Genomic DNA, 25,846 nt, shown 5'->3' with positions numbered 1-25,846 from the left:
TTACTGACTATATTTCCCATGCTGTACATTTCATTCTTGTGACTCAAACTGGAAGTTTGTACCTTTTAATTTGCAAGATGCCACTTTTATCATATACTAAATTCTTGTGAGTCCATTTTTATGCTTTCTATTTTTCCATTGATTTTTCTGACTCTTCATATGCCAGGATCACACTGTTTTAATTTTATTGTAGCATTATAATGTATTTTAACATCTTGTAGGTGAGTGCTTTTCACAACTCTTCTCTTCCAGAGCTTTTCTAGCTATACTTGCTTATTTTTCTACGTTAATTTTAGAACATCTTGCCTAGTTTGGAAAAATCCTGTTGGTTAACAGTTCTGTATTGTATAATTGAAAGTTGCTAAAAGTAGATCTTAAATGTTCTCACTTCCAAAAAAAAAGGTAACTGTGTGAGGTGATGGATGTGTTAACTAATCTTATTGTGGTAACCATCTCACAATGTATACATATATCATCACATTGTACACCTTAAACTTACACAGTGTATATGCCAATTATATCTCAATAAAGCTGGAAAAAGGTCCTGCTGGGATTTTTTAATTTATATATTAAATTTATATACTAAGTTAGGAAGTTACTTTTATATTGACTTAAGAAGAATTGATGACTTAATCGTTTTGAACCTTCCTTCCAAAGTTACAGTATGCCAGTCCACTTGTTCAAGTCTTTTATGTTTTTGGTTATGTTTTTACATTTATTTTATACATTTCTTACGTTTCCTGCTAAGTTTACTCCTAACATATTATCTTTTTTCTCTTTTATAAATGGAGTATTTTCTTCCATTATATTCTATATCAGTCATTTGTTTCTAGAAAACTATTAATTTCTGTGTATTACTTATAAATACAGCCACCGAGTTGAATTATTTCATTATTTGTAGTAGTCTTAAAAATTTGATTGCCATGATTTATTGGTTTACAATTATGTCGCCTATGATAGGGATAATTTTACTTACCCTTTTCAACTTTTAATTCTCATGTCAGAACGTTTTGGCTAGATGGCCAAGATGGTAGAGTAGGAAGACCCTGAGCTCACCTCCTCTCATGGGCACACCAGAACTAGAACTATTTACAGAGCAACTATTGATGAGAAAGACTAGAATCTAGCAGAAAAGATCTTCTACAACTAAAGATACGAAGAAGGAACCACAAGGAGATGGGTAGGAAGGCTAGAGATGCGATATAGTCAAGACCCATACCCCTGGGTGGGCGACCGACAAATGGGAAGATTATTACAATTACAGAGGTTCTCCCCAGGGAGCAAGGGGTTCGAGTCCCACGTCAGGTTCCCCAGCCCGGGGATCCTGCACTGAGAAGACAAGCCCCCAAAATGTTTGGCTTTGAAGGCCAGTGGGGCTTACTTTCAGGAGAGCCAGAAGGCTGTGGGAAATAGAGACTCCACTCTTAAAGGGCACACACAGAATCTCACACACTCCAAGACCCAGAGCAGAAGCAGTAATTTGAAAGGAGGTGGGGTCAGACCCACCTGCTGATCCTGTAGAGTCTCCCAGAGAGGCAGCAGGCAACTGGAGCTCCTCCTGGTGGCAGCCATTCTGGGGCGCTCCGTTAGGCCAGGAGGACACCGGTGCTGGCAAGTGCCATTTTGGAATCCTCCCTCTAGCTTACCAAAACTGGGACCCAGCCCCACACACCAGCCTGTGAGCGCCAGCACTGGGACGCCTCAGGCCACGCGGCTAGCCTAGCGGGAACACAGCCCCACCCACCAGTAGTCAGGCTGCCTTAAGGAACCCTTGAGCACCCAGCCACCCTGGGACACACCCTGGCCATCAGAGGGCTCAGGACCCAAACCCACACACAAGTGCACTGGCATTAACCCCGGGACCCCAAGGTCCCTACAGCCAGAGACCACAGGACTTGGCTCCGCCTACCAGAGGGCCAGCATCAGCCCCAGGACCAGCATCACACAACAGTGGGCATTAGCCCCAGAAACCCCTGGGCCTCAGGTCTGTCCACCAGCAGGTTAACACCAGCTCCAAGACAGCTTGGACCCCTCAACCAGCTGCCCTGGGATCTAGCCCCACTCACCAGTGAGCCAGACCAGCTTTAGGACACCCCAGAACCCACAGGCAACCATTTCAGGAACTGACCCCACCCACCAGCATGCCGACACTAGATCCAGGAACCCTGGCCCCGCAACCAGTTACTCCAGAACCAGATTCCACCCACCAGTGGGATAGCACTAGCCCTGGGACCCCCCTGGGGCTCTGCAGCCGGCCACCTCAGGACCCAGCCCACCAACCAGTAGCCAGCAGCTCCATACAAGTCAGGACCTGGCAACCAACCAGACCAGGGGCCAGCCATGCCTACAAGAGATGGGCATTTACTCCAAAAGGCAAGTCTACTGCAGAGTATAAAAATATACATGTATAAGAAAACATGCAGCTCAGGAAGCTATAAAGCACTTGGTTGTGATTTCTTAATGCCTATGAGCTTCTTTAAAATCCTCTGCCCTAGGTTGGTTTCTCTAAAAGCAGAGCCTGAGACAGGGATTGGGATGTATGCCAATTACTGAGGGAGAACTCAAGAAAAACTTAGTAAGGAAGAGAGTTAAGCAGGATTCGGAAAAAGAAAGAGCTGAAGAAGGATGTAGTCTCAGGTAAAGTCCAGCTATGGCCTGCTCTACAGAGATCTCTGCAGAATTTTCACCCCTTAATATAAGAGAGTGGGCATTTTGTAGCCCCTTTGCAGTCAATTATTGAGGAGGGGTGCATAGCTTTCCTGGCAGGGCAGCTCCCATCAGCTGAGGGCAATTCTTTGGAAAAGGGGGTGTAGCTATAAGCCTTTAGCAGTAAACAGTAAAGGCAGCTGGAGGGGGTGAGGTAGGGTGAGCAAGACACCAAAACAGCACTAACTATGTCCTATGTTAATACTCTTTCTATCAAAATGCTGACAGCATAAGAAGATATCATTGTGTTGCAACACTTGAAAAACATGAGGCCAAAAGTATTAGCTTTGCAATGAAATCCTTTGCCTTTTTTTATGTTTTGCATTTTCTCAAATTTCTTATAGTTGGAACTCAGACTGTGAATGAATAGAATCAGTTAACCGGTATAATAAGCACCTATCATGTGACTCACATTATGCTAAGTGCTGTTAAGAATAAAAAGAAATGAAAGATAGGGATTCTGTTCTAGGTCTGTCTTCAGGAAGAAGACAAGATTTACAAACACTAAAAAATGATCAGGGCTTCCTTAGTGGTGCAGTGGTTAAGAATCCGCCTGCCGGGGCTTCCCTGGCGGCGCAGTGGTTGAGAATCTGCCTGCCAATGCAGGGAACATGGGTTCGAGCCCTGGTCTGGGAAGATCCCACATGCCGCGGAGCAACTGGGCCCGTGAGCCACAGCTACTGAGCCTGCGCGTCTGGAGCCTGTGCTCTGCGACAAGAGAGGCCACGATAGCGAGAGGCCCGCGCACCGCGATGAAGAGTGGCCCCCGCTTGCCACAGCTAGAGAAAGCCCTCGCACAGAAAAGAAGACCCAACACAGCCATAAATAAAGAAATAAAATAAATAAATAAAGCATGACACAAATTAAGCAATGGGAATACCATCAAGCTTTAAAAAAAAAAAAAAAAAAAAAAGAATCCGCCTGCCAATCTTCCCCGACATGGGTTCGAGCCCTGGTCCAGGAAGATCCCACATGCTGCAGAGCAACTAAGCCCATGCACCACAACTACTGAGCCTGCGCTCTGGAGCCCGCGATCCACAACTACTGAAGCCCACGCGCCTAGAGCCCGTGCTCTGCAACAAGAGAAGCCACCGCAGTGAGAAACCCGCATACCACAATGAAGAGTAGCCCCTGCTCGCCACAACTAGAGAAAGCCTGCACACAGCAACGAACACCCAATGCAGCCAAAAATAAATAAAATAAAATAAATTAATTTTTTAAAATGATCAGACATAATAGCATTAGAACAAGTGTATAATACTGGGGATTTCAGAGGAGAGTCTTAGAATTAAGTTCCAGTAAAATATAAGCTTGCGCAATGGTGATTAATATCTTTGCTCATTTTTTGAGGGTGGTTTGAAATATTTTCCACCAACACTAAGGGAAGTTGAAGGAAATAACAATGGTAAATTGTTCTAAATAACATAAGGGCAAGGACTAAAAGAAATACCAACTATATTGTGTTGTTATTGGGTAGATTCCATTATGCAGAGATGGAAAGGGAAAACCACAGAGTCATTTGCCTACACATTAATCTCCCTAGTGCAAGTGGATATTGTTCTGTACCCCGTGGCAGGATTAGAAATACCGCCAGGGAACAAGTACACAAAGTTGCTATGGAAACCAGAATGCTTCAGCTCAGAGTTATTTACAGAGAACTTCCAGGATGATTACCTTCAATAAAATCAACTCAGTTTTGCTTCACTCTGTGCCAGTGCATCCCAATTCAAATATCTAGTTCTAAGGGTCCTTCCATCAGCTGTACTTGGATGAATATGGATTCAAGTATCAGTGGATGGTGGTCACATTACAAAGTATAATTTATGTGTGGCATTTTTGTATTACATGCTTGATGCTTGTTCACACTTGCCTCAACCATTGTCAAGTTTTCTGGTTTCCGTAATAGAGGAACAGGTGGCTGTTGACTAATGCCACTGGCAGAGAAACATTTCCTCCAATGTAGCTGCTGTCAGTTTCACTGGATACTGTGGTACTGCGGGACTTCTCTCTCCATGTTCTCTCAACTCGCCTTTGAGGCTAGACAGTGACAGCTGCCTCTGGCCATCATTTTTGTCCTTAACTGTGAACTGGGATTCTCCCAGCTATCCAATAGGATCTTTGAAAACAGCTTCCTTCTTTTTTTGACAAAATGAGGATTTTCATAGCTTTTGAGGGATCTTTTGAACCATTTGATGTTTCAGCAGATGAAACTGTGGAGGCTGTCAAGCTGATGATAAAGGTACATACTTTGTCCCTGAGCCACTAAGATGTGCATTAATTTTAACTATGCAGTGAAGTTTAAACTGTACGTGGGGTAGAGATACTATTGGGTGCATTTTCAGCAAACAGGGAACTAAAACTATTCGAAATATCATTGTTTGCTTACATAATTGTTTGTTAGAAGATATTAACTCTGGAGGTGTTAGACAGGAAAATTCTCAGGGGAAAAATGTTTAGCTTATCTTTATGATATTTGTAGATTGTGTATTGGCCAGATAGTATTACTGAAATTCTTCATAAAAGGAGAAAAACAAGGCACTAACTCTAGGCCAGGTAAAGTGGAGCACACCAGTTGTCAGATAGATGGCCTGTGTGGTAAGCAAGCAACTATAAAGAAGCAAAGGATTTTGGAGGTGGAGAGGACTTCTGGGCTATAGCCTCATTTTGCATCCAGGGAAAACTGAAGCTCAGATAGATTGACCATTTAACCTGGGATCACAGAGCCAGAATAAAAAATAATTTGGGTGCAGTACTTTTCTTACAAATTTCTTATAAATACTCACTATGAAATGGAAAATTAAGACAAATATTTAGGAACTGACCATCAAATGATATTTAACTTGGAGATGATTTATTCCCATTTACTAAGGAGCATTTACTGAATCATAGTTACATGATATATAGTAAATTACTATGATCCCTAAAATCTATATCTTCTAACACAGAAGCTCTTAATCTTTATGTATCATGGATCCCTTTGGCAGTCTGGTGAAGCCTATGGACTCCTCAGAATGTCTTTAAATGCATAAAATAAAATACATACCCCCCAAAAGGAAACCAGTTATACTGAAATACAATTTTAAAAAATTAAAAAACATATTGTGATATTGTGACGTGGGTTTCCTTATTAACACATTAACAAGTGTTTGCAGTGTATCTCATAACTATTACAATTTCAAAGGAGATCAGTATAAATAATATTTTGAGATATCTGCAACAACAATAATGGGATATGAAAATATCCGTGATTTTTATTGGTGACAAAGTCACAGGAACAGTCAGTTACTGCTACTTTAGCTTGTTGTCTATATACATAAGAAAAATCCCAATTTTATTTGGAGTTAATAAAAAACAAATGTAGTTTTTTGCCACCTAAGTTCTAACCATCAACTTTTGGGGGTGTCTAAAGACTTCAGATTAAGAACCCCTGTCAAATACTTCCTCCTTCTGTCCCAATTTTATAATACTCAGTGGAAAATGTAAAAGATAAGAGATTACATTGCTGGTCTAGTAATGTAGAGATATGCTGTTTTCATAATATGCTATTGATTTTTAAGGATTATTTCCACATTCCTCTCTCTGAAGATGAACAAGGCAGGAGGTATCTGGAGCTGATGTATGCTGGAGCAGCCCTAAAGGACAGCTGGAGTCTTACTGATGTTGGAATATCTTTTTGTTCAACTCTCAAATGCTTTGTTAAGGTATGATGGATGATCAGAATAACATTTGTCCAAGATGTCTACCTCATTTCAGATAAAGTTATGAATAATTCAACCAAAGTATTTCACAACGTAGGAAGAGGTTTTCTCTTCTTGCCTTCCCCTCTCTTCCACTTGCATAACTAGACTTAGGCACAATTTGTGCTGTAAGGGGAAATAAGGCATGGAGACTGGATAGAGCTCCCTTTGTTTACTCTTTCTCTCCCTTCCCTCCTCTATTCCCCTTGTTGCCTGCCCCAAAACAGTCATCGCAGAGCAACCCATAAACCAATATAGGATTAAGGCCAAGGGGCTGATCTGGAATACTGATATGGGAGAAAGATTAGGTCACTTCCACGGCCTTACAATGGATTAGGGGAATGAGGAAAGGGAAGAAATTCTCAGTAACAATAAGAATAAAATGGGGCTTCCCTGGTGGCGCAGTGGTTGAGAATCTGCCTGCTAATGCAGGGGACACGGGTTCGAGCCCTGGTCTGGGAAGATCCCACATGCCAAGGAGCAACTGGGCCCGTGAGCCACAACTACTGAGCCTGCGCATCTGGAGCTTGTGCTCCGCAACAAGAGAGGCCGCGATAGTGAGAGGCCCGCTCACCGCGATGAAGAGTGGCCCCCGCTTGCCACAACTAGAGAAAGCCCTTGCACAGAAACGAAGACCCAACACAGCCAAAAATAAATAAATAAATAAATAAATAAATAAATAAATAATAAAAATAAAGGAATTCCTTTTTAAAAAAAGTCTTAAAAAAAAAAAAAGAAAAGAATAAAATGCAGTACCTACATTCAAATCCAACAGCGCAGACATTCATGAATTACGTGTACATATAACAGAGACAGCATTTTCCATTTATACCGTCCTTAATCAGTGGTGCTTAATTTGGGGTCCATGGCTGGCTTTAAGAACAAAACCCTAAAACTGCAAAATATGCAAAATTATGTACCTGGAGACTTTCTGGGTGAAGGATCCTTAACTTTTGACAATTTCTCAAAGAGACAGGTAGCCTAAAGAGTATTAAGAGCTGCTCTCTAGGATAGAAATAGTATTCAGTACTAGTTCTCTATCCCATATGAAAACACGAGCCTCAAGGAACTTAGTAAAGTACATATTCTCTGCTAAATGGGGCACTTATTTTCTCATAGTTAGCATTAAAAAAAGTTTATGGTAGCTAAAGCTAACTCTTTTTCTTTTCATGTATTTTACTGATTGACTAAGTGGGAAGTCTATTTTTTAAAGGAATTTTCTAAAATATTTATTATCAAGTAGTAAAGATAAGTCACAGAAAAAGAAACATTGTATGATCCCATTTATGTAAATAAAAAGGCGATATTTTATACATATTTTAATGTCTTATAAGCATTTATTCATGTATCTATTTTTTAAAATCTTTTTATTATGCTTTTTTAGATACATTTTTTTTAATATTTTACTCTTTTTTTTTTTTTAATAATTTATTTTATTTGTTTTTATTTTTGGCTGTGTTGGGTCTTCGTTTCTGTGCGAGGGCTTTCTCCAGTTGCGGCAAGCGGGGGCCACTCTTCATCGCGGTGTGCGGGCCTCTCACTATCGCGGCCTCTCTTGTTGCGGAGCACAGGCTCCAGACGCGCAGGCTCAGTAGTTGTGGCTCATGGGCCTAGTTGCTCCGCGGCATGTGGGATCTTCCCAGACCAGGGCTCGAACCTGTGTTCCCTGCATCGGCAGGCAGATTCTCAACCACTGCGCCACCAGGGAAGCCCCTAGATACATTTTTAAAGTTTACTTTTTATTGGGGTAACATTGGTTTATAACATTACATTACATATCTTTCATGTGTACAGTATTATATTTCTACTTCTTTATACTCTACAGCCTGCTCACCACTAGAAATTTAGTTTCCATCCATCTCCATACAGTTGATCCCCTTTACCCATCTCGTCCTCCTCCCACCACCCCTTCCCCTCTGCTAACCACTACTCTGTTCTCTATATCTACGTTTTGGTTTGGTTTGTTCAATTTTTTGTGTTAGTTTGCTTGTTTTTTATATTCCATGTATGAATGAAATCATATGGTATTTGTCTTTCTCCGTCTAACTTATTTCACTTAGCATAAATTCCTCTAGGTCCATCATGTTGTCGCAAATGGCAAGATTTAATCATTTTTAAGGCTGAGTAGTTCCACTGTATATATATATGTTGTGTGTGTATATATACGTACACATACACACCACATCTTCTTTATCCATTTGTTCATTGATGGGCATTTATGTTGTTTCCATATCTTGGCTATGGTAAATGATGCTGCAAGGAACATAGGGGTGCATATATCTTTTTGAATTACTGTTTTGCTCTGTGGAATCTTTTTAGTTTGTTGTAGTACCATTTGTTTTCCTTTTGTTTCCCTTGCCTGAGGAGACATATCTAGAAAGATATTGCTAAGACCAATGTCAAAATGCATACTGCCTATGTTCTCTTCTATTGCATTTTATGGTTTCAGGTCTTACATTTAAGTCTTTAATCTATTTTGAGTTGATTTTTGTGTATGGTATGAGATATTGATCTAGTGTCTTTCCTTTTTCTTTCTTTCTTTTTTTTTAATGTGGCTATCCAGTTTTCTCAGCAACATTTATTGAAGAGACTATCCTTTCTCCATTGTATGTTCTTTGCTCCTTTGTTGTAAATTAATTGTCCATATATGTGTGGGTTTATTTTGGAGCTCTCAATTCTGTTCCATTAATCTATACATCTGTTGTTCTGCCAATACCATGCCATTTTTATTACTATGGCTTTGTAATATAGCTTGAAATCAGAGCATGTGATACCTTCAGCTTTGTTCTTTTTTCTCAAAATTGCTTTGGCTATTCAGGGTCTTCTGTGGTTCCATATAAATTTTAGGATTTTTTTGTTCTATTTCTGTGGAAAATGTCCTTGGGATCTCGATAAGGATTGCATTGAATCTGTAGATTGTTTTTGTTATTATGGACACTTTAACAATGTTGCTTCTTACAGTCAATGAGCATGGCATATCTTTCCATTTCTTTGTGTCTTCTTCAGTTTCATTCAACAATGTCTTATAGTTTTCAGTGTACAGGTCTTTCACCTCCTTGGTTAAATTTATTCCTAGGTATTTTATTCTTTTTGTTGTGATTGTAAATGGGATTGTTTTCTTAATTTCTCTTTCTGCTAGTTCATTGTTACCGTCTAGAAATGCAACAGATTTTTGAAGGTTGATTTTGTACCCTGCAACTTTATTATTTCTAATAGTTTTTTGGTGGTGTCTTTAGGGTTTTCTCTATATAAAATCATGTCATCCATAAATAGTGACATCTTTACATCTTCCTTTCCAATTTGAATGCCTTTCCTTTCTTTTTCTTGCTTAGTTGCTCTGGCTGGAACTTCCCAATATGTCAAATAAGAGTGGCAAGTGTGGGCATCCTTGTCTTGTTCCTGATTTTAGAGGTATTATTTTTAAGTTCTTGAAAAATGTCTAGTTATCAAAAAAGGAAATAAAAACAATTCCAATTTCTTCTGCTTTTCTCCCTCAGAGAAATATTCAGAAAATTGTAGTATAATACTTTTTTAAGCAGACCTAAATTCTATGTCATTTCTTAAATGTCTCATGTCTTTAAATATGTATACACATACTGTGTTTTTGTTACTGTACAGTATAAACCCTCTAAAATTTCCTGGAATTCTCCAACACCAATAATGATGTTCAAGACTTTTTTGTTGTTTGCTTACTTGGAGATAGTGGTATAAGATCAATACTAATATTTGAAATAGCTAGAGGAATCTAATTGAACCATAGCTATTCAGGGATGTAGACAAAATGTGTTAAGAGTATGAATAGAATACTTTTACTCAACTAAGCACTGACTTTATTTTATTATTTTAAAAAATGTTTATTTATTTTTGAGTAGGTAGTACATTCACATGGTGCTCAATTCCAGTGGTACAGCAGGATACACAGTAAAAAGTCTCTCTCCTACCTCTGGCCCCCAATTTTCCTCCCCAAAGTAACCTGTGTTCATAGTTTTACTTACAAAAATATTTCATAACTTCTGCCAATTAAGCATCATCTGTCACAGTGATGCAAGCTGCCTTTGCACTGAACTCTAACCTTTCCCTGGAGTTCTAAACTGCTAATGACAAGAACAGAATGTAGAGGTAAAAGACTATTCTAGAAAGCCCAGGCAGAATATAATTATGAGTCACAGGACTGGCCGACATGAAGGGTTTAATTAAAAACTCTCAGGTTTCCCTGGTGGCGCAGTGGTTGGGAGTCTGCCTGCCAATGCAGGGGACACGGGTTCGAGCCCTGGTCTGGGAAGATCCCACATGCCGCGGAGCGGCTAGTCCCGTGAGCCACAACTACTGAGCCTGCGCGTCTGGAGCCTGTGCTCCGCAACAAGAGAGGCCGCGACAGTGAAAGGCCCGCGCACCGCGATGAAGAGCGGCCCCCGCTCGCTGCAACTGGAGAAAGCCCTCGCACAGAAACGAAGACCCAACACAGCCAAAGATGAATGAATAAATAAATAAATTTATTAAAATAAAAAAAAAAAACAACTCTCAAGTTCCACAGAATTTTTACTAATCTTCATCTTCACCTTCTCTGGCAGAATCACATTTAGAGAATTTATCACTAGTTTTGGGAAGGAAAACAATATCTTGAATCTGAAGGAAGAGAATTACCTGCAAAGCCATAAATACTGGTTTCCATCCTAGCTCATTTCCTGTTAAATTAGATGATAAAACAGGCCTATTTCAAAAGTCCACACTATTCACTGTTTATGTATGATAACGTCCAAACTGGGTTTGTAACAATAAAAATACTTTATAAAAACATCCCTTGCTTCAAAGAATGAAGTCATATCAACTCTATACTGTTTGATCTATCTTAGGTAACCAAAGGCTACCTTCTAAGTCATATTATTGCTTTATTGCATAATTAGATGCATACAAACTTAAGTAGTACTTTTCCTATCTAACTATGTTACTTCATGCAATTAGTTCTATTTTCTGAGAATCTAGGAAAGCTAGAGTCTCAATTTATTTTGGTACAACTTAGAAATAGCATGATATGAACCAAAAACTTGGCAAGTAAGCAATTTTTTCTTTTTAAAAAGATGTAAGTAGATACCATGTGTCATGAAATAAATCCGGACTATTTGGTTTCTTTATTGCGCTTATATTTTTGTATGGATTACAAGGTTTTGCTTGTGTGAAAAGCAGGAAAGACGTTAGATAAATGGAGGTGTTCTATTCTAAATAGTCAATAGATTTTCCAGTTTCTCTGCTAATTACACTTTCTCCTTTAATGGTAATGTAGACACATTTGGAAAAGTGAATGGGGGATGGCATAAGAACAGTGGGGAAAGAACATTGCCTTAATTTTTCTTCCTTTGGAAAGGAACTCCTATAGAAGCCATAAGAAATATTTTCTGTGGCATGTATCTCCATGTTCTATTAGCACAGGTTTCAGCCCTGCCCATTCACCGCTGATGCTGTTGCAGTGTTCCTGTAAACCACGCGTGAGGCATTGCCAAGGCCTGGGTCACTGTGTGGCATGCAGAGGTGCTATTGCCATTTACCTCCTTCATTCTAACCCATGTAATTGTGGAAACTATTGCTTGAGTTTTGTTCATTGTTGTCACCCAGTGCATAGAATAATACCTGGCACACAGTAGGCTCTCCATAAATATGTGTTGAGTAAATGAGTTGATGAAGGCTTGAGGGATAAAGTATGAAAATAAACAAGAAGGTATATGATTGTTGTGAGAAACGTCATAGGTATTGAGATGCATTTCCGGGTTTGGGTTCCCTCCCTTGCTGTGGCATCTCTCCTCCCCTTCTACCCTTGAGGTAAAGTGCTCCGGTCTTAGTGCTTTTCCCTATCCACCTTCAGGGTTCTTAGGTTGCAAGCAGCAGAAAGGAACCTGGACAATTAAAGAGGAAAACAAACATATAAGAAAGGCTATTGTGTAGTTCACAGTCTTAACAGGAAGATTAGAGAATCGGGCTCAGAGATTATGCAGCCAGAAATAATTTCTAAATCATGACCCACAACTAGTCCAGGAAGGCCCCCGGGGCAGCCGCCCTCAAAGCAGGCACTGGACGCAGCTGCCAGCCCTGTTGCCAGGCCAGCAGTGCTTCAGATCTGCCACTGCCAGGGAAGAGTCCCTGTGTCTGCTGCTTCTCTGCCTTCCTGGCTTTGAATTCAAAGTGGAGGTGGATGGGGAGGCTTGACTGGGTAGCACCCTGGTCACACATCTGGGTTGCACAGCAAAGGGGGCTGAGAAGCAACCATCTGGCAGTTTGTGTCTTCTAAACTGTGAGGCAGACTCATTCTCCCTAAAACTCTTTTTTTTTTTTTTCGCCACACTGCACAGCTTATGGGATCTCACCAGGGATTGAACCCGAGCCACAGCAGTGAAAGCCCGGAATCCTAACCACTAAGCCACCACGGAACTCCCTCCCTAACACTCTTTAGGCTTCCCCTGCCTCCTTCTATCACAATACTTCCACCAACGGAGGGCTGCAGTTAAAACTTAGTTAATTCTTTCTGGCATCCTTGGAAAGTTGTTTTATGGTGAAAGATTGTGTTATTTGTGGCACCATTGAGTAGATGTCTATCAGACAAATTGGAGAAGTTTGAACTATAGTAGTAGGTCTAAAATTGATTCAAAATCATATACATTTTAGCTTTCAAAAGGCACTTTTAAAACACCAAAATCTAGGGACTTCCCTGGTGGTGCAGTGGTTAAGAATCCACCTGCCAATGCAGGGGACACGGGCTTGAGCCCTGGTCTGGGAAGATCCCACATGCCGCAGAACAACTAAGCCCGTGAGCCAAAACTACTGAGCCTGCGCTCTAGAGCCTGTGAGCCACAACTACTGAGCTTGTGCTCTAGAACCCGCGAGCCACAACTACTGAGCCCACATGCCACAACAACTGAAGCCGGCACGCCTAGAGCCCATGCTCTGCAACAGGAGAAGCCACTGCAATGAGAAGCCCACACACCACAATGAAGAGTAGCCCCCACCCCACTCGCCACAACTAGAGAAAGCCTACGCACAGCAACAAAGACCCAAAGCAACCAAATAAATAAATAAATTTATAAAAAAAAAAAAACCAAAATCTATGAGATGCACATGTAAATTTAGATTTTAAACACAATTTAAACACAAAAACATGTATAAACATGCTCCTTAAAATGTATAATTCACAAATAAAAACATGTTTCTAAATAAAATGGCTATTTTTTTCTAATCTTAAAGCCTTAAAGAATAGTATATAAAGAATTTGGTGGGGAATTCCCTGGTAGTCCAGTGGTTAGGACTCCACGCTCTTACTGCTGAGGGCCGGGGTTCAAGCCCTGGTCAGAAACTGTGGGGAGCTAAGATCCTGCAAGCCGTGAAGCGCAGCTGAGGGTGAAAAAAAAAGAATTTGTCGAAGAAAGTTGTTTCAATTCATTGTCCTAGACTGCAAGTATAACCTCTCCAGAATGACTATCATAAAAAAGGAGAAGTTCATGAGGCTAAGATGTTTATGAAGACATCTCAACTTGCAGTTTAACAAAAACAAACATTATTTCCCCTTTTGGTCTACTCTGGAAAACTTGGGGCATGTTTCTGCTTATTTGGTGCTGCAACTCCAAAATAGCAAAATATATTAAAAAAAAAAAAAAGGGGGGGGGGGAACCAATAGGCGGAGTAGAAGGACGTGCTCTCACTCCCTCTTGCGAGAACACCAGCAACTAGCTGCTGGACAATCATCGACAGGAAGACACTGGAACTCACCAAAAAAGATACCTGACATCCAAAGACAAAGGAGAAGCCGCAATGAGATGGTAGGAGGGGTGCAATCACAGTAAAATCAAACCCCATAAGTGCTGGGTGGGTGACTCACACTGCAGAACACTTACACCACAGAAGTCCACCCACTGCAGTGAAGGTTCTGAGCCCCACGTCAGGCTTCCCAACCTGGGGGTCTGGCAACGGGAGGAGGAATTCCTAGAGAATCAGACTTTGAAGGCTAGTGGGATTTGATTGCAGGACTTCGACAGGACTGGGGGAAACAGAGACTCCACTCTTGGAGGGCACACACAAAGTAGTGTGTGCATCGGGACCCAGGGGAAGAAGCAGTGACCCAAGGGGAGATTGAACCAGACCTACCTGCTAGTGTTGGAGGGTCTCCTGCAGAGGTGGGCGGTGGCTGTGGCTCACCATGGGGACAGGGACACTGGCAGCAGAAGTTCTGGGAAGTACTCCTTGGCCTGAGCCCTCCAAGGGTCTGCCATTAGCCCCACCAAAGAGCCCGGGTAGGCTCCAGTGTTGGGTTGCCTCAGGACAAACAACCAACAGGGAAGGAAGCCAGCCCCACCCATCAGCAGTCAAGTGGATTAAAGTTTTACTGAGCTCTGCCTACAGAGCAACAGTCAGCTCTACCCACCACCAGTCCCTCCCATCAGGAAACTTACACAAGCCTCTTAGATAGCCTCATCCACCAGAGGGCAGACAGCAGAAGCAAGAAGAACTACAATCCTGCAGCCTGTGGAACAAAAACCACATTCACAGAAAGATGAAAGGCAGAGGGCTATGTACCAGATGAAGGAACAAGATAAAACCCCACAAAAACCACTAAATGAAGTGGAGATAGGCAACCTTCCAGAAAAAGAATTCAGAATAATGATAGTGAAGGTGATCCAGGACCTCAGAAAAAGAATGGAGGCAAAGATCAAGAAGATGCAAGAAATGCTTAACAAAGATCTAGAAGAATTAAAGAACAAACAAACAGAGGTAAACAATACAATAACTGAAATGAAAATTACACTAGAAGGAATCAATAGCAGAATAACTGAGGCAGAAGAACAGATACGTAACCTGGAAGACAGAATGGTGGAATTCACTGCTGCAGACAGAATAAAGACAAAAGAATGAATAGAAATGAAGACAGCCTAAGAGACCTCTCGGACAACATTAAATGCAACAACATTCGCATTATAGGGGTCCCAGAAGGAGAAGAGAGAGAGAAAGGACCAGAGAAAATATTTGAAGAGATTATAGTCGAAAACTTCCCTAACATGGGAAAGGAAATAGCCACCCAAGTCCAGGGAGCGCAGCAAGTCCCATACAGGATAAACCCAAGGAGAAACACGCCGAGACACATAGTAATCAAAGTGGCAAAAATTAAAGACAAAGAAAAATTATTGAAAGCAGCAAGGGAAAAACGACAAATAACATACAAGGGAACTCCCATAAGGTTAACAGCTAATTTCTCAGCAGAAATTCTACAAGCCAGAAGGGAGTGGCATGATATACTTAAAGTGATGAAAGGGAAGAACCTACAGCCAAGATTACTCTACCCGGCAAGGATCTCATTTGGATTTGATGGAGAAATCAAAAGCTTTACAGACAAGCAAAAGCTAAGAAAATTCAGCATCACCAAACTAGCTCTACAACAAATGCTAAAGGAACTTCTCTAAGTGGGAAACACAAGAGAAGAAAAGGACCTACAAAAACAAACCCAAAACAATTAAGAAAATGGTCATAGGAACACACATATCGTTAATTACCTTAAACGTGAATGCATTAAATGCTCCAACCAAAAGACACAGGCTTGCTGAATGGACACAAAAACAAGACCCATCTATATGCTGTCTACAAGAGACCCACTTCAGACGTAGGGACACTTACAGACTGAAAGTGAGGGGATGGAAAAAGATATTCCATGCAAATGGAAATCAAAAGAAAGTTGGAGTAGCAATACTCACATCAGATAAAATAGACTTGAAACTAAAGAATGTTACAAGAGACAAGGAAGGACACTACATAATGACCAAGGGATCAATCCAAGAAGAAGATATAGCAATTATAAATATATATGCACTCAACATAGGAGCACCTCAATACATAAGGCAACTGTTAACAGCTCTAAAAGAGGAAATTGACAGTAACACAATAGTAGTGGGTGACTTTAACACCTCACTTACAGCAATGGACAGATCATCCAAAATGAAAATAAATAAGGAAACAGAAGCTTTAAATGACACAATAGACCAGATAGATTTAATTGATATTTATAGGACATTCCATCCAAAAACAGCAGATTACACTTTCTTCTCAAGTGCACATGCAACATTCTCCAGGATAGATCACATGTTGGGTCACAAATCAAGCCTCAGTAAATTTAAGAAAATTGAAATCATATCAAGCATCTTTTCTGACCACAACGCTATGAGATTAGAAATGGATTACAGGGGAAAAAAAGTAAAAAACACAAGCACATGGAGGCTAAACAATACGTTACTAAATAAACAAGAGATCACTGAGGAAGTCAAAGAGGAAATCAAAAAATACCTAGAGACAAATGACAATGAAAACAGGACAATCCAAAACCTATGGGATGCAGCAAAAGCAGTTCTAAGAGGGAAGTTTATAGCTATACAAGCCTACCTCAAGAAACAAGAAAAATCTCAAATAAACAGTCTAACCTTACACCTAAAGGAACTAGAGAAAGAAGAACAAACTAAACCCAAAGTAGCAGAAGGAAAGAAATCATAAAGATCAGAGCAGAAATAAATGAAATAGAAACAAAGAAAACAATAGCAAAGATCAATAAAACTAAAAGCTGGTTCTTTGAGAAGATAAACAAAATTGATAAACCATTAGCCAGACTCATCAAGAAAAAGACGGAGAGGACTCAAATCAATAAAATCAGAAATGAAAAAGGAGCAGTTACAACAGACACCGCAGAAATACAAAGCATCCTAAGAGACTACTACAAGCAACTCTATGCCAATAAAATGGACAACTTGGAAGAAATGGACAAATTCTTAGAAAGGTATAATCTTACAAGACTGAACCAGGAAGAAATAGAAAATATGAACAGACCATTCACAAGTAATGAAATTGAAACTGTGATTAAAAATCTTCCAACAAACAAAAGTCCAGGACCAGATGGCTTCACAGGTGAATTCTGTCAAACATTTAGAGAAGAGATAATACCCTTCCTTCTCAAACTCTTCCAAAAAATTGCAGAGGAAGGAACACTCCCAAACTCATTCTACGAGGCCACCATCACCCTGATACCAAAACCAGACAAAGATACTACAAAAAAAGAAAATTACAGACCAATATCACTCATGAATATAGATGCAAAAATCTCAACAAAATACTAGCAAACAGAATCCAACAACACATTAAAAGGATCATACACCATGATCAAGTGGGATTTATCCCAGGGATGCAAGGATTCTGCAATATACGCAAAGCAATCAATGTGATACACCATGTTAACAAATTGAAGAATAAAAACCATACAATCATCTCAATAGATGCAGAAAAAGCTTTTGACAAAATTCAACACCCATTTATGATAAAAGCTCTCCAGAAAGTGGGCATAGAGGGAAACTACCTCCACATAATAAAGGCCATATACAACAAACCCACAGCAAACATCATTCTCAATGGTGAAAAACTGAAAGCATTTCCTCTAAGATCAGGAACAAGACAAGGATGTCCACTCTCACCACTATTATTCAACATAGTTTTGGAAGTCCTAGCCATGGCAATCAGAGAAGAAAAAGAAATAAAAGGAATACAAATTGGAAAAGAAGAAGTAAAACTGTCACTGTTTGCAGATGACATGATACTATACATAGAGAATCCTAAAGATGCCACCAGAAAACTACTAGAGCTAATCAATGAACTTGGTAAAGTTGCAGGATACAAAATTAATGCACAGAAATCTCTTGCATTCCTATACACTAATGATGAAAAATCTGAAAGAGAAATTAAGGAAACACTCCCATTTACCATTGCAACAAAAAGAATAAAATACCTAGGAATAATCCTACCTAGGGAGACAAGAGACCTGTATGCAGAAAACTATAAGACATTGATGAAAGAAATTAAAGATGATACCAACAGATGGAGAGATATATCATGTTCTTGGATTGGAAGAATCAATATTGTGAAAATGACTATACTACCCAAAGCAATCTACAGATTCAATGCAATCCCTATCAAATTACCAATGGCATTTTTTACAGAACTAGAACAAAAAATCTTAAAATTTGTATGGAGACACAAAAGACCCTGAATAGCCAAAGCAGTCTTGAGGGGAAAAAACAGAGCTGGAGGAATCAGACTCCCTGACTTCAGACTATACTACAAAGCTACAGTAATCAAGACAATATGGTACTGGCACAAAAACAGAAACATAGACCAAGGGAACAAGATAGAAAGCCCAGAGATTAAACCCACGCACCTATGGTCAACTAGTCTATGGCAAAGGAGGCAAGGATATACAATGGAGAAAAGACAGTCTCTTCAATAAATGGTGCTGGGAAAACTGGACAGCTACATGTAAAAGAATGAAATTGGAACAATCCCTAACACCATACACAAAAATAAACTCAAAATGGATTCAAGATCTAAATGTAAGACCAGACACTGTAAAACTCTTAGAGGAAAACATAGGAAGAACACTCTTTGACATAAATCACAGCAAAATCTTTTTTGATCCACCTCTTAGAGTAATGGAAATAAAAACAAAAATAAACAAATGGGACCTAATGAAACTTCAAAGCTTTTGCACAGCAAAGGAAACCATAAACAAGACAAAAAGACAACCCTCAGAATGGGAGAAAATATTTGCAAAGGAATCAACGGACAAAGGATTAATCTCCAATATATATAAACAGCTCATGCAGCTCAATATTAAAAAACAAACAATCCAATCCAAAAATGGGCAGAAGACCTAAATAGACATTTCTCCAAAGAAGATATACAGATGGCCAAGAAGCATATGAAAAGCTGCTCAACATCACTAATTATTAGAGAAATGCAAATCAAATCTACAATGAGGTATCACCTCACACCAGTTAGAATGGGCATCATCAGAAAATCTACAAACAACAAATGCTGGAGAGGGTGTGGAGAAAAGGGAACCCTCTTGCACTGTTGGTGGGAAAGTAAATTGATACAGCCACTATGGAGAACAGTACGGAGGTTCCTTAACAAACTGAAAATAGAATTACCATATGATCCAGCAATCCCACTACTGGGCATATACCCAGAGAAAAACATAATTCAAAGAGACACTTGCACCCCAATATTCATTGTAGCACTATTTACAATAGCCAGGTCATGGAGGCAACCTAAATGCCCATCAACAGACGAATGGATAAAGAAGATGAGGTACATATATACAATGGAATATTACTCAGCCGTAAAAAGGAACGAAATTGGGTCATTTGTAGAGACGTGGATGGACCTAGAGACTGTCATACAGAGTGAAGTAAGTCAGAAAGAGAAAAACAAATATCGTATATTAACGTATATATGTGGAACCTAGAAAAATGGTACAGATGAACTGGTTTGCAGGGCAGAAATTGAGACACAGATGTAGAGAACAAACGTATGGACACCAAGGGGGGAAAGCGGCGGGGTGTGGGGGTGGTGGTGTGATGAATTGGGCGATTGGGATTGACAGGTATACACTGATGTGTATAAAATTGATGACTAATAAGGACCTGCTGTATAAAAAAATTAAATTAAATTAAATTTAAAAAAAAAGAATTTGTGAAAGATACTGTGGTGTTCAAAACTTGCATTACCTTCTCTTTTATTTCTCCTTAACTTTTCCTATTTAATGCACATGTGTGTATTTACAGTGAGTTTGCATTTATCTTTTGTTTTGTTTGTTTTAATTAATTAATTTATTTGGCTGCGTCGGGTCTTAGTTGCAGCACACGGGATCTTCATTGTGGCATGCAGGATCTTTTTAGTTGCGACATGTGGGATTTAGTTCCCACATTTGACCAGGGATCAGATCCGGGCTCCCTGCATTAGGACTGGGGTGTCTTAGGCACTGGACCACCAGGAAAGTCCCCTGCATTTATTTTTTGAAAACAAAAGTGGAATTATTCCCCTGAAATAGATCTATGTATTTTTTTTTATTGAAAAGTAAGACACTTTGATGTACCTCCTACCATGGTGTCTTGGTTGTTTGTAAAACAGAAAATATAATTTTACATTTGTCCAACAGTGATTTGTTTATGGGATTGCTTATTTAATAGCATCTGACTGTCTTGGGTATAACTACCAGTGTTCCCCCATTCAGAACATTTGGGGAGGGGTATCACATAGATAGATGCCTTTTTTTAAATAGATAAGGTGAGTTAGCAAGTTGCTGGTAATCAACAGCTATCTGCTCATTCTCTGTATAAGCAAGAGGAAGAAGTGTCACCAACTGGTGTGCCGCACTAGAACTTAAAATGGGTTTCCCACAAAAACAAGGTTTATAAAATGGTGAATATATAGAGTTAAAATAGTACAATGAGAACTATGCTCCAGATATGTTATGAATTATTTATTCGATACATATTTATGGACAGTCTACTCTGTACCAGGTACTATTCTAGGCACTGGGTGACAACAATGAACAAAACTCAAGCAATAGTTTCCACAATAACACGGATTAGAATGAAGGAGGCACACATTTATTCATATTCTGAGAAGCATCTTTTAAACTTATTTTTCTAACATCAAATAGTAGTTAGTAACTGTTAAGGGTGACTTGAGCCTTTGCTGCTTTGTTTGCGTGTTACACATTTAATTCTAAATATAAATTAGAACCTATACCAAGGGCTAACTTTAGGGAAATCAGAGTAATCATAAAAGAAATAAGGAACAACTATTACATAAAATATAATTTTTCTCTCTTCCTCACTATCTTTTTATTCACTTTTCATAGGAATTTCTTCCTGCCCATATATACCCCATGGATTAGGTCAGGCAGATACCTGCCTTAATGGAGCCATAGGAAAACATGAGCATGGTGAAAGGGAAAGGGTGAATCCTTATGTCCTTTCAATTTTTATTGAGCGGTTTTATGAGAAGCTGTTGAGAAAAACTGTCCTAAGCACTTTAAATTCAGCCAGCAGCTCAGCTGGCTAATGGCTTTATCCTCAGCAGAAGACATCGGAACCTCTCCCAGTGATCTGGGACACTGAAATGGACCCCAGATCAAAGCACTGCAGCCGAAACTTTCATCAATAACACTATGTACTCCTTAAAAGCTCTTTCAAAGAGATCTGCATGTTAATCACATTCTGGCAATGTGTTATCTGGTAGGTGGGGAATGAATTTAATGTATTATAAACCTGAAGCAGGGAGGGGTCCCTGCAGAAACCCTAGACGAATTTGATGGGAGAAAAGGGGAGGGTAACGGGCGGGACAAGGGAGCAGTGACTGGCTGGAGTCCCCTTGAGGAACCTGGAGGCCAGGGGTCTGCTTCTCAGTTTTGCTCAAGGTCCCACGTTACTCTTACCGGAGCCCTCGGTGGCAGCTCCCGGCACTCACATCTGCCACACCAGCAGCGCACTAAAGAAAAACATGATCGTCCTGAATCCACTAAAGAGGAAGTAAAGCCAGTTTCTTTTTTGTTGTTGTTGTTAGAAAAGTGAACATTTTAATAACCTTCCCTCCCTTCCCATTCTCCCCTTTTGCTGTGTTTTTAGTTTTAGTTTGATTGATTTAACTGTTAACAGAAGAATAAATACTTTCCCAAACTTTCCTTCTTAACTCTTTCAGATATCTCAGTTCCACCTGCTTTCTTATTTAGATTCCAAAATAAAAGGAACAAAGGAAACTTTTTTCACTTACATCTAGTACTTTCCTTTTTAACTAGTAAAAGTAAATACACGTGGTTATTAAAAAAAAAAAAGTCAAACCATACAGACAAGGAAGACCATAAAATGATAAGCAAAACCCTCCTCCCATCCTGAGCTCAGTTCCACTCCCCAGAGATAACCTCATAGAAATAATTTTTTCAGTTGACTGAAGTTTAGAATCCACAGTATTTCCAAATTAAGGTACAGCATGATGGAGGAGTTGTTTCTAAACTAACACCTCCATAAGCACAGCATGGATATAAATTCTCACCACTCCTCTTGTGTATCTGGGTCCGTAGACTAAGAAGTAAGAAGGGACTCAAAGCCCTGCCACGTCTCCTTCACTTTTCTCAAAGAAGGAGGACTCGTAAATTTCCTCAGGACAGAAGCGTGAGACTCAGACCAGAAGTCAGGGAACTTAACTGGCCTTTGCTTTCATCCTTAGCACCCATGTTGTGGGAGCTAGAGGCACTCAGAGCCACCTTCCAAGATGTTTGTCCCTTGTCCCAACCCCCAGACAGTGCTTATTTCTGAGTTCCCTTCTTTTCTCTTCCCTTAGGAAGAAGATAAGCCCACTCTCTGCGTGTTCAATGCTGTGACCCAAGAGACAATGCCCATAATGGAGACCATTTCCCTTCTTGGTAAAAAGGTGTCTGATCTGAGAACACTGATAGCTCTGAGATGTGGATTCCCTGTGAGTGTCTTCTGTCTTCGGACCCCAGAGGGACTGGAGATGTACGACTGCAACACGCTCAGGGACTACCAGACAGACCTCGGTACCGCCCACTATATGTGACAGCAGCTGCTACTCAGCACTCAGGTTCTTTGATACCAGACTCACAACAGAAGGAAGAGTTGTTTCTAAACTAAAACCTCTGTAGGCGCAGTGTGGATGTAAATTATCAAAACCCCTCTTTGGTGTCTGGGTCTGTAGGCTAAGAAATAAGAATGGTCACATAACCCCTGCCATGTCTTGTTCTCTCTGCTCAAAGCAAGAGGACTTGTTAATATCCTCAGGATAGAAGACCAAGACTCAGATCTGTTTATATTTTTCTCTTTCAAAATATATTTCAAGCATATATAGAAGCAAGTTCTAGTAGATATTCTTTTTCCTCTTTTTAATGCAAGTGGTAGCACATGATACATATTGTTTGAACCTTGCTTTATGCGAACTCATTTTGAAATATTGTCAGTTATATTAAACAATCTTTTAATTAAACAGTATGAAGCCAATACTGTGCAGGCCGAACAGGTGCCTCAGTGAGCACCATTCATCCCTGATGGACAGATTACAACCTCTCTTTAAATACTGTACTTCAGTCATGTCTGCTGCAGCCATACATTATTAAGCCAAACTCAAAGGACTGTCAGATTTGTTTTAACCATATTGGCAAACGGTTCAAACTTTATAGAGATTCTTGCTTGAAGTGAATAAGTTTTTGCTGACAGCACATCTTTAGGTAACATTGTGCTATAACGTTTGCTGCAATGGAATCTGATTTCTCCCAACTTATAATAGGGCCTGTAGACATCCATGAATTAAGCAGTTTTGCTTTTTATAACTGCTAAATTTGCATTTATTGTTACTTTCCTGACTAATATGTTTGCTTATTCTTTCATGTTATTTTTAATTGAGGCTCTCAAAACTTTGACATCAATTACCATCCCTGTTTTTGATGAGAGGAAGTGATGGTCTAGGAGTCGTCCTCAGAGTACCTTACTGTAAACACATATCTGCTCTGTGTGCTTGATGGGGGATCAGTCCTGTGCAGAACATGGTGGCGGCTGATTTAAGTAAGGGCACACAAGTGGCATTTGTCTTCGAGCAACTTATGACCTAGTTATTTAATGAAATGCCAAAGGATAAATGAGAAAACTAAGGTGACTGTTCTGCAGGCCTGTGCTGCTCAGATCATGATGTGACATTTTAGAGCATGAAGAGAATTTAGAAATGGCTTGGCCCAACACCTAATTTTTTTTTTTGGTCGTGCTGCATGCCATGCGGGATCTTAGCTCCCCCACCAGAGTGGAACCCATGCCCCCTGCAGTGGAAGTGTGGAGTCCTAACCACTGGACCACCAGGGAAGTCCCCCAACCCCTAATTTTTACAGATATAAGGACAGCAAAAAGGTTCTGAATGGTTAAATGACTTGCTCAGGGTGTGTCAAGGATAACGCCCCTTAAAATGACCCTCTAGGAAGGAGGTTTTTCAGATGTAAGGTTAGAGGCTCCAGCATGACCTGGGTAGATGGCTTTGGCCACCATGAGAACACAGGGCATGGGAGGAGGGGCAAGGAAAGAGGGACCTCAAAGGAAAAGGAGGAAGAGCCTTTGACCTGCTTCACACCTTTGCCTAAAACACTCCTAGCAGTCTTTTTTTTTTTTAATTTAATCCTTGTGAACATTTTATTTTATTTTATTTTATTTATTTAATTTATTTATTTTATTTTTGGCTGCGGCCAGTCTTAGTTGCGGCATGCGGGATCTTTCGTTGCGGCGTGTGGGCTTCTCTCTGTTTTGGGCTTCTCTCTAGTTGTGACACGAGGGCTCCAGAGCGCATGGGCTCTGTAGTTTGCGGCACGCAGGCTCAGTAGTTGTGGTGCATGGGCTTAGTTGCCCCGTGGCATGTGGGATCTTAGTTCCCTGACCAGGGATCAAACCCATGTCCCCTGCATTGGAAGGCAGATTCTTAACCACTGGACCACCAGGGAAGTCCCCCTAGCAGTCTTTAAGTAGCCAGTCCACCTTTTTAAACTACAGGGTAAGGGAATCTTTGATCCGCCTCTCTTCCAGATTCTCCTCTTTCCAGTCAATGAGTCATCCCCGATGCTGTCAGGAGTTGAACCTTGACCCCTTTCCAAAGGCAGTGGAAAGTCAGAAGGTTTTGGAGAAGCAGTCAAAGAAAATCAAAGATTTAAGTAGCTCAATTAGTCCCTGCACATACTAGCTCATACAGTAATATATAAAACTGCCTCTGCACTCTGGGCATTTATAGTAAAGTGGTAGAAATGAAGCATGCACATTTACTCAGTTATAATCCAATAAGCCAGCTCCTTGTAGGCTGAAGGGCTCAGGGAAGGCTTTTTGGAGAATGTTGGACTTGAGCACACAAAGATGCGAGAAATATGCATCATCTGAGAGGAGGAAGGGAAGACATTCCAGGCTTCTAGGCCAGGAGAAAAGCATGAGCCATAGGTTCAAGAACATGGGCTTACATTTGCAGCAACATGGATGGACCTAGAGATTGTCATACTGAGTGAAGCAAGTCAGACAGAGAAAGACAAATATCATACGATATCACTTACATGTGGAATCTTAAAAAATGGTACAAGTGAACTTATTTACAAAACAGAAATAGAGTCACAGATGTAGAAAACAAACTTATGGTTACCGGGGGGAAGTGGGGGTGGGGAGAGGGATAAATTTGGAGACTGGGACTGATATATACACACTAGTATATATAAAATAGATAACTAATAAGGACCTACTGTATAGCTCAGGGAACTCTGCAATGACCTCTATGGGAAAAGAATCTGAAAAAGAAGGGATATATGTTTATGTATAACTGATACACTTTACCGTACAGTAGAAACTAATACAACATTGTAAATCAACTATACTCTAATAAAATTTTTTAAAAATCAAAAAAAAAAAAAAGAATGTGGGCTTAATCCAGGGAGGACAGAAAGCAGGAGACTGTTCTAAAGAGTGGAGGAGTCTCGTTGAGACCAATGGGAATCACAGCTGAGGTCATATTGAGGAGGGTCTTAG

The 25,846-nt window shown here is 40.2% G+C and overlaps 2 protein-coding genes across 2 annotated transcripts in view; one reads left to right on the top strand and one right to left on the bottom strand.

Moving 5' to 3' along the window:
* The window catches only part of RNF13 (ring finger protein 13), a 182,064-nt gene extending 167,367 nt beyond the window's left edge, over nucleotides 1-14,697 (bottom strand). Inside the window, exon 1 of the mRNA XM_057546016.1 lies at nucleotides 14,571-14,697. The gene's annotated coding sequence lies outside the window, so the exon portion shown is untranslated. The remainder of the gene's footprint in view (nucleotides 1-14,570) is intronic.
* ANKUB1 (ankyrin repeat and ubiquitin domain containing 1) overlaps nucleotides 4,856-25,846 on the top strand; it is a 42,250-nt gene continuing 21,259 nt past the window's right edge. Inside the window, exons 1-3 of the mRNA XM_057546014.1 lie at nucleotides 4,856-4,945; nucleotides 6,264-6,407; nucleotides 22,635-22,867. Coding sequence (XP_057401997.1) covers nucleotides 4,856-4,945; nucleotides 6,264-6,407; nucleotides 22,635-22,867 — 467 coding nt within the window. The remainder of the gene's footprint in view (nucleotides 4,946-6,263; nucleotides 6,408-22,634; nucleotides 22,868-25,846) is intronic.

This window comes from Balaenoptera acutorostrata, chromosome 4, assembly GCF_949987535.1.
Source record: "Balaenoptera acutorostrata chromosome 4, mBalAcu1.1, whole genome shotgun sequence".
Classification (NCBI taxonomy): domain Eukaryota; kingdom Metazoa; phylum Chordata; class Mammalia; order Artiodactyla; family Balaenopteridae; genus Balaenoptera; species Balaenoptera acutorostrata.
Note: the sequence above shows the minus strand (reverse complement) of the source record. Positions and strands in the feature narration are given on the sequence as shown.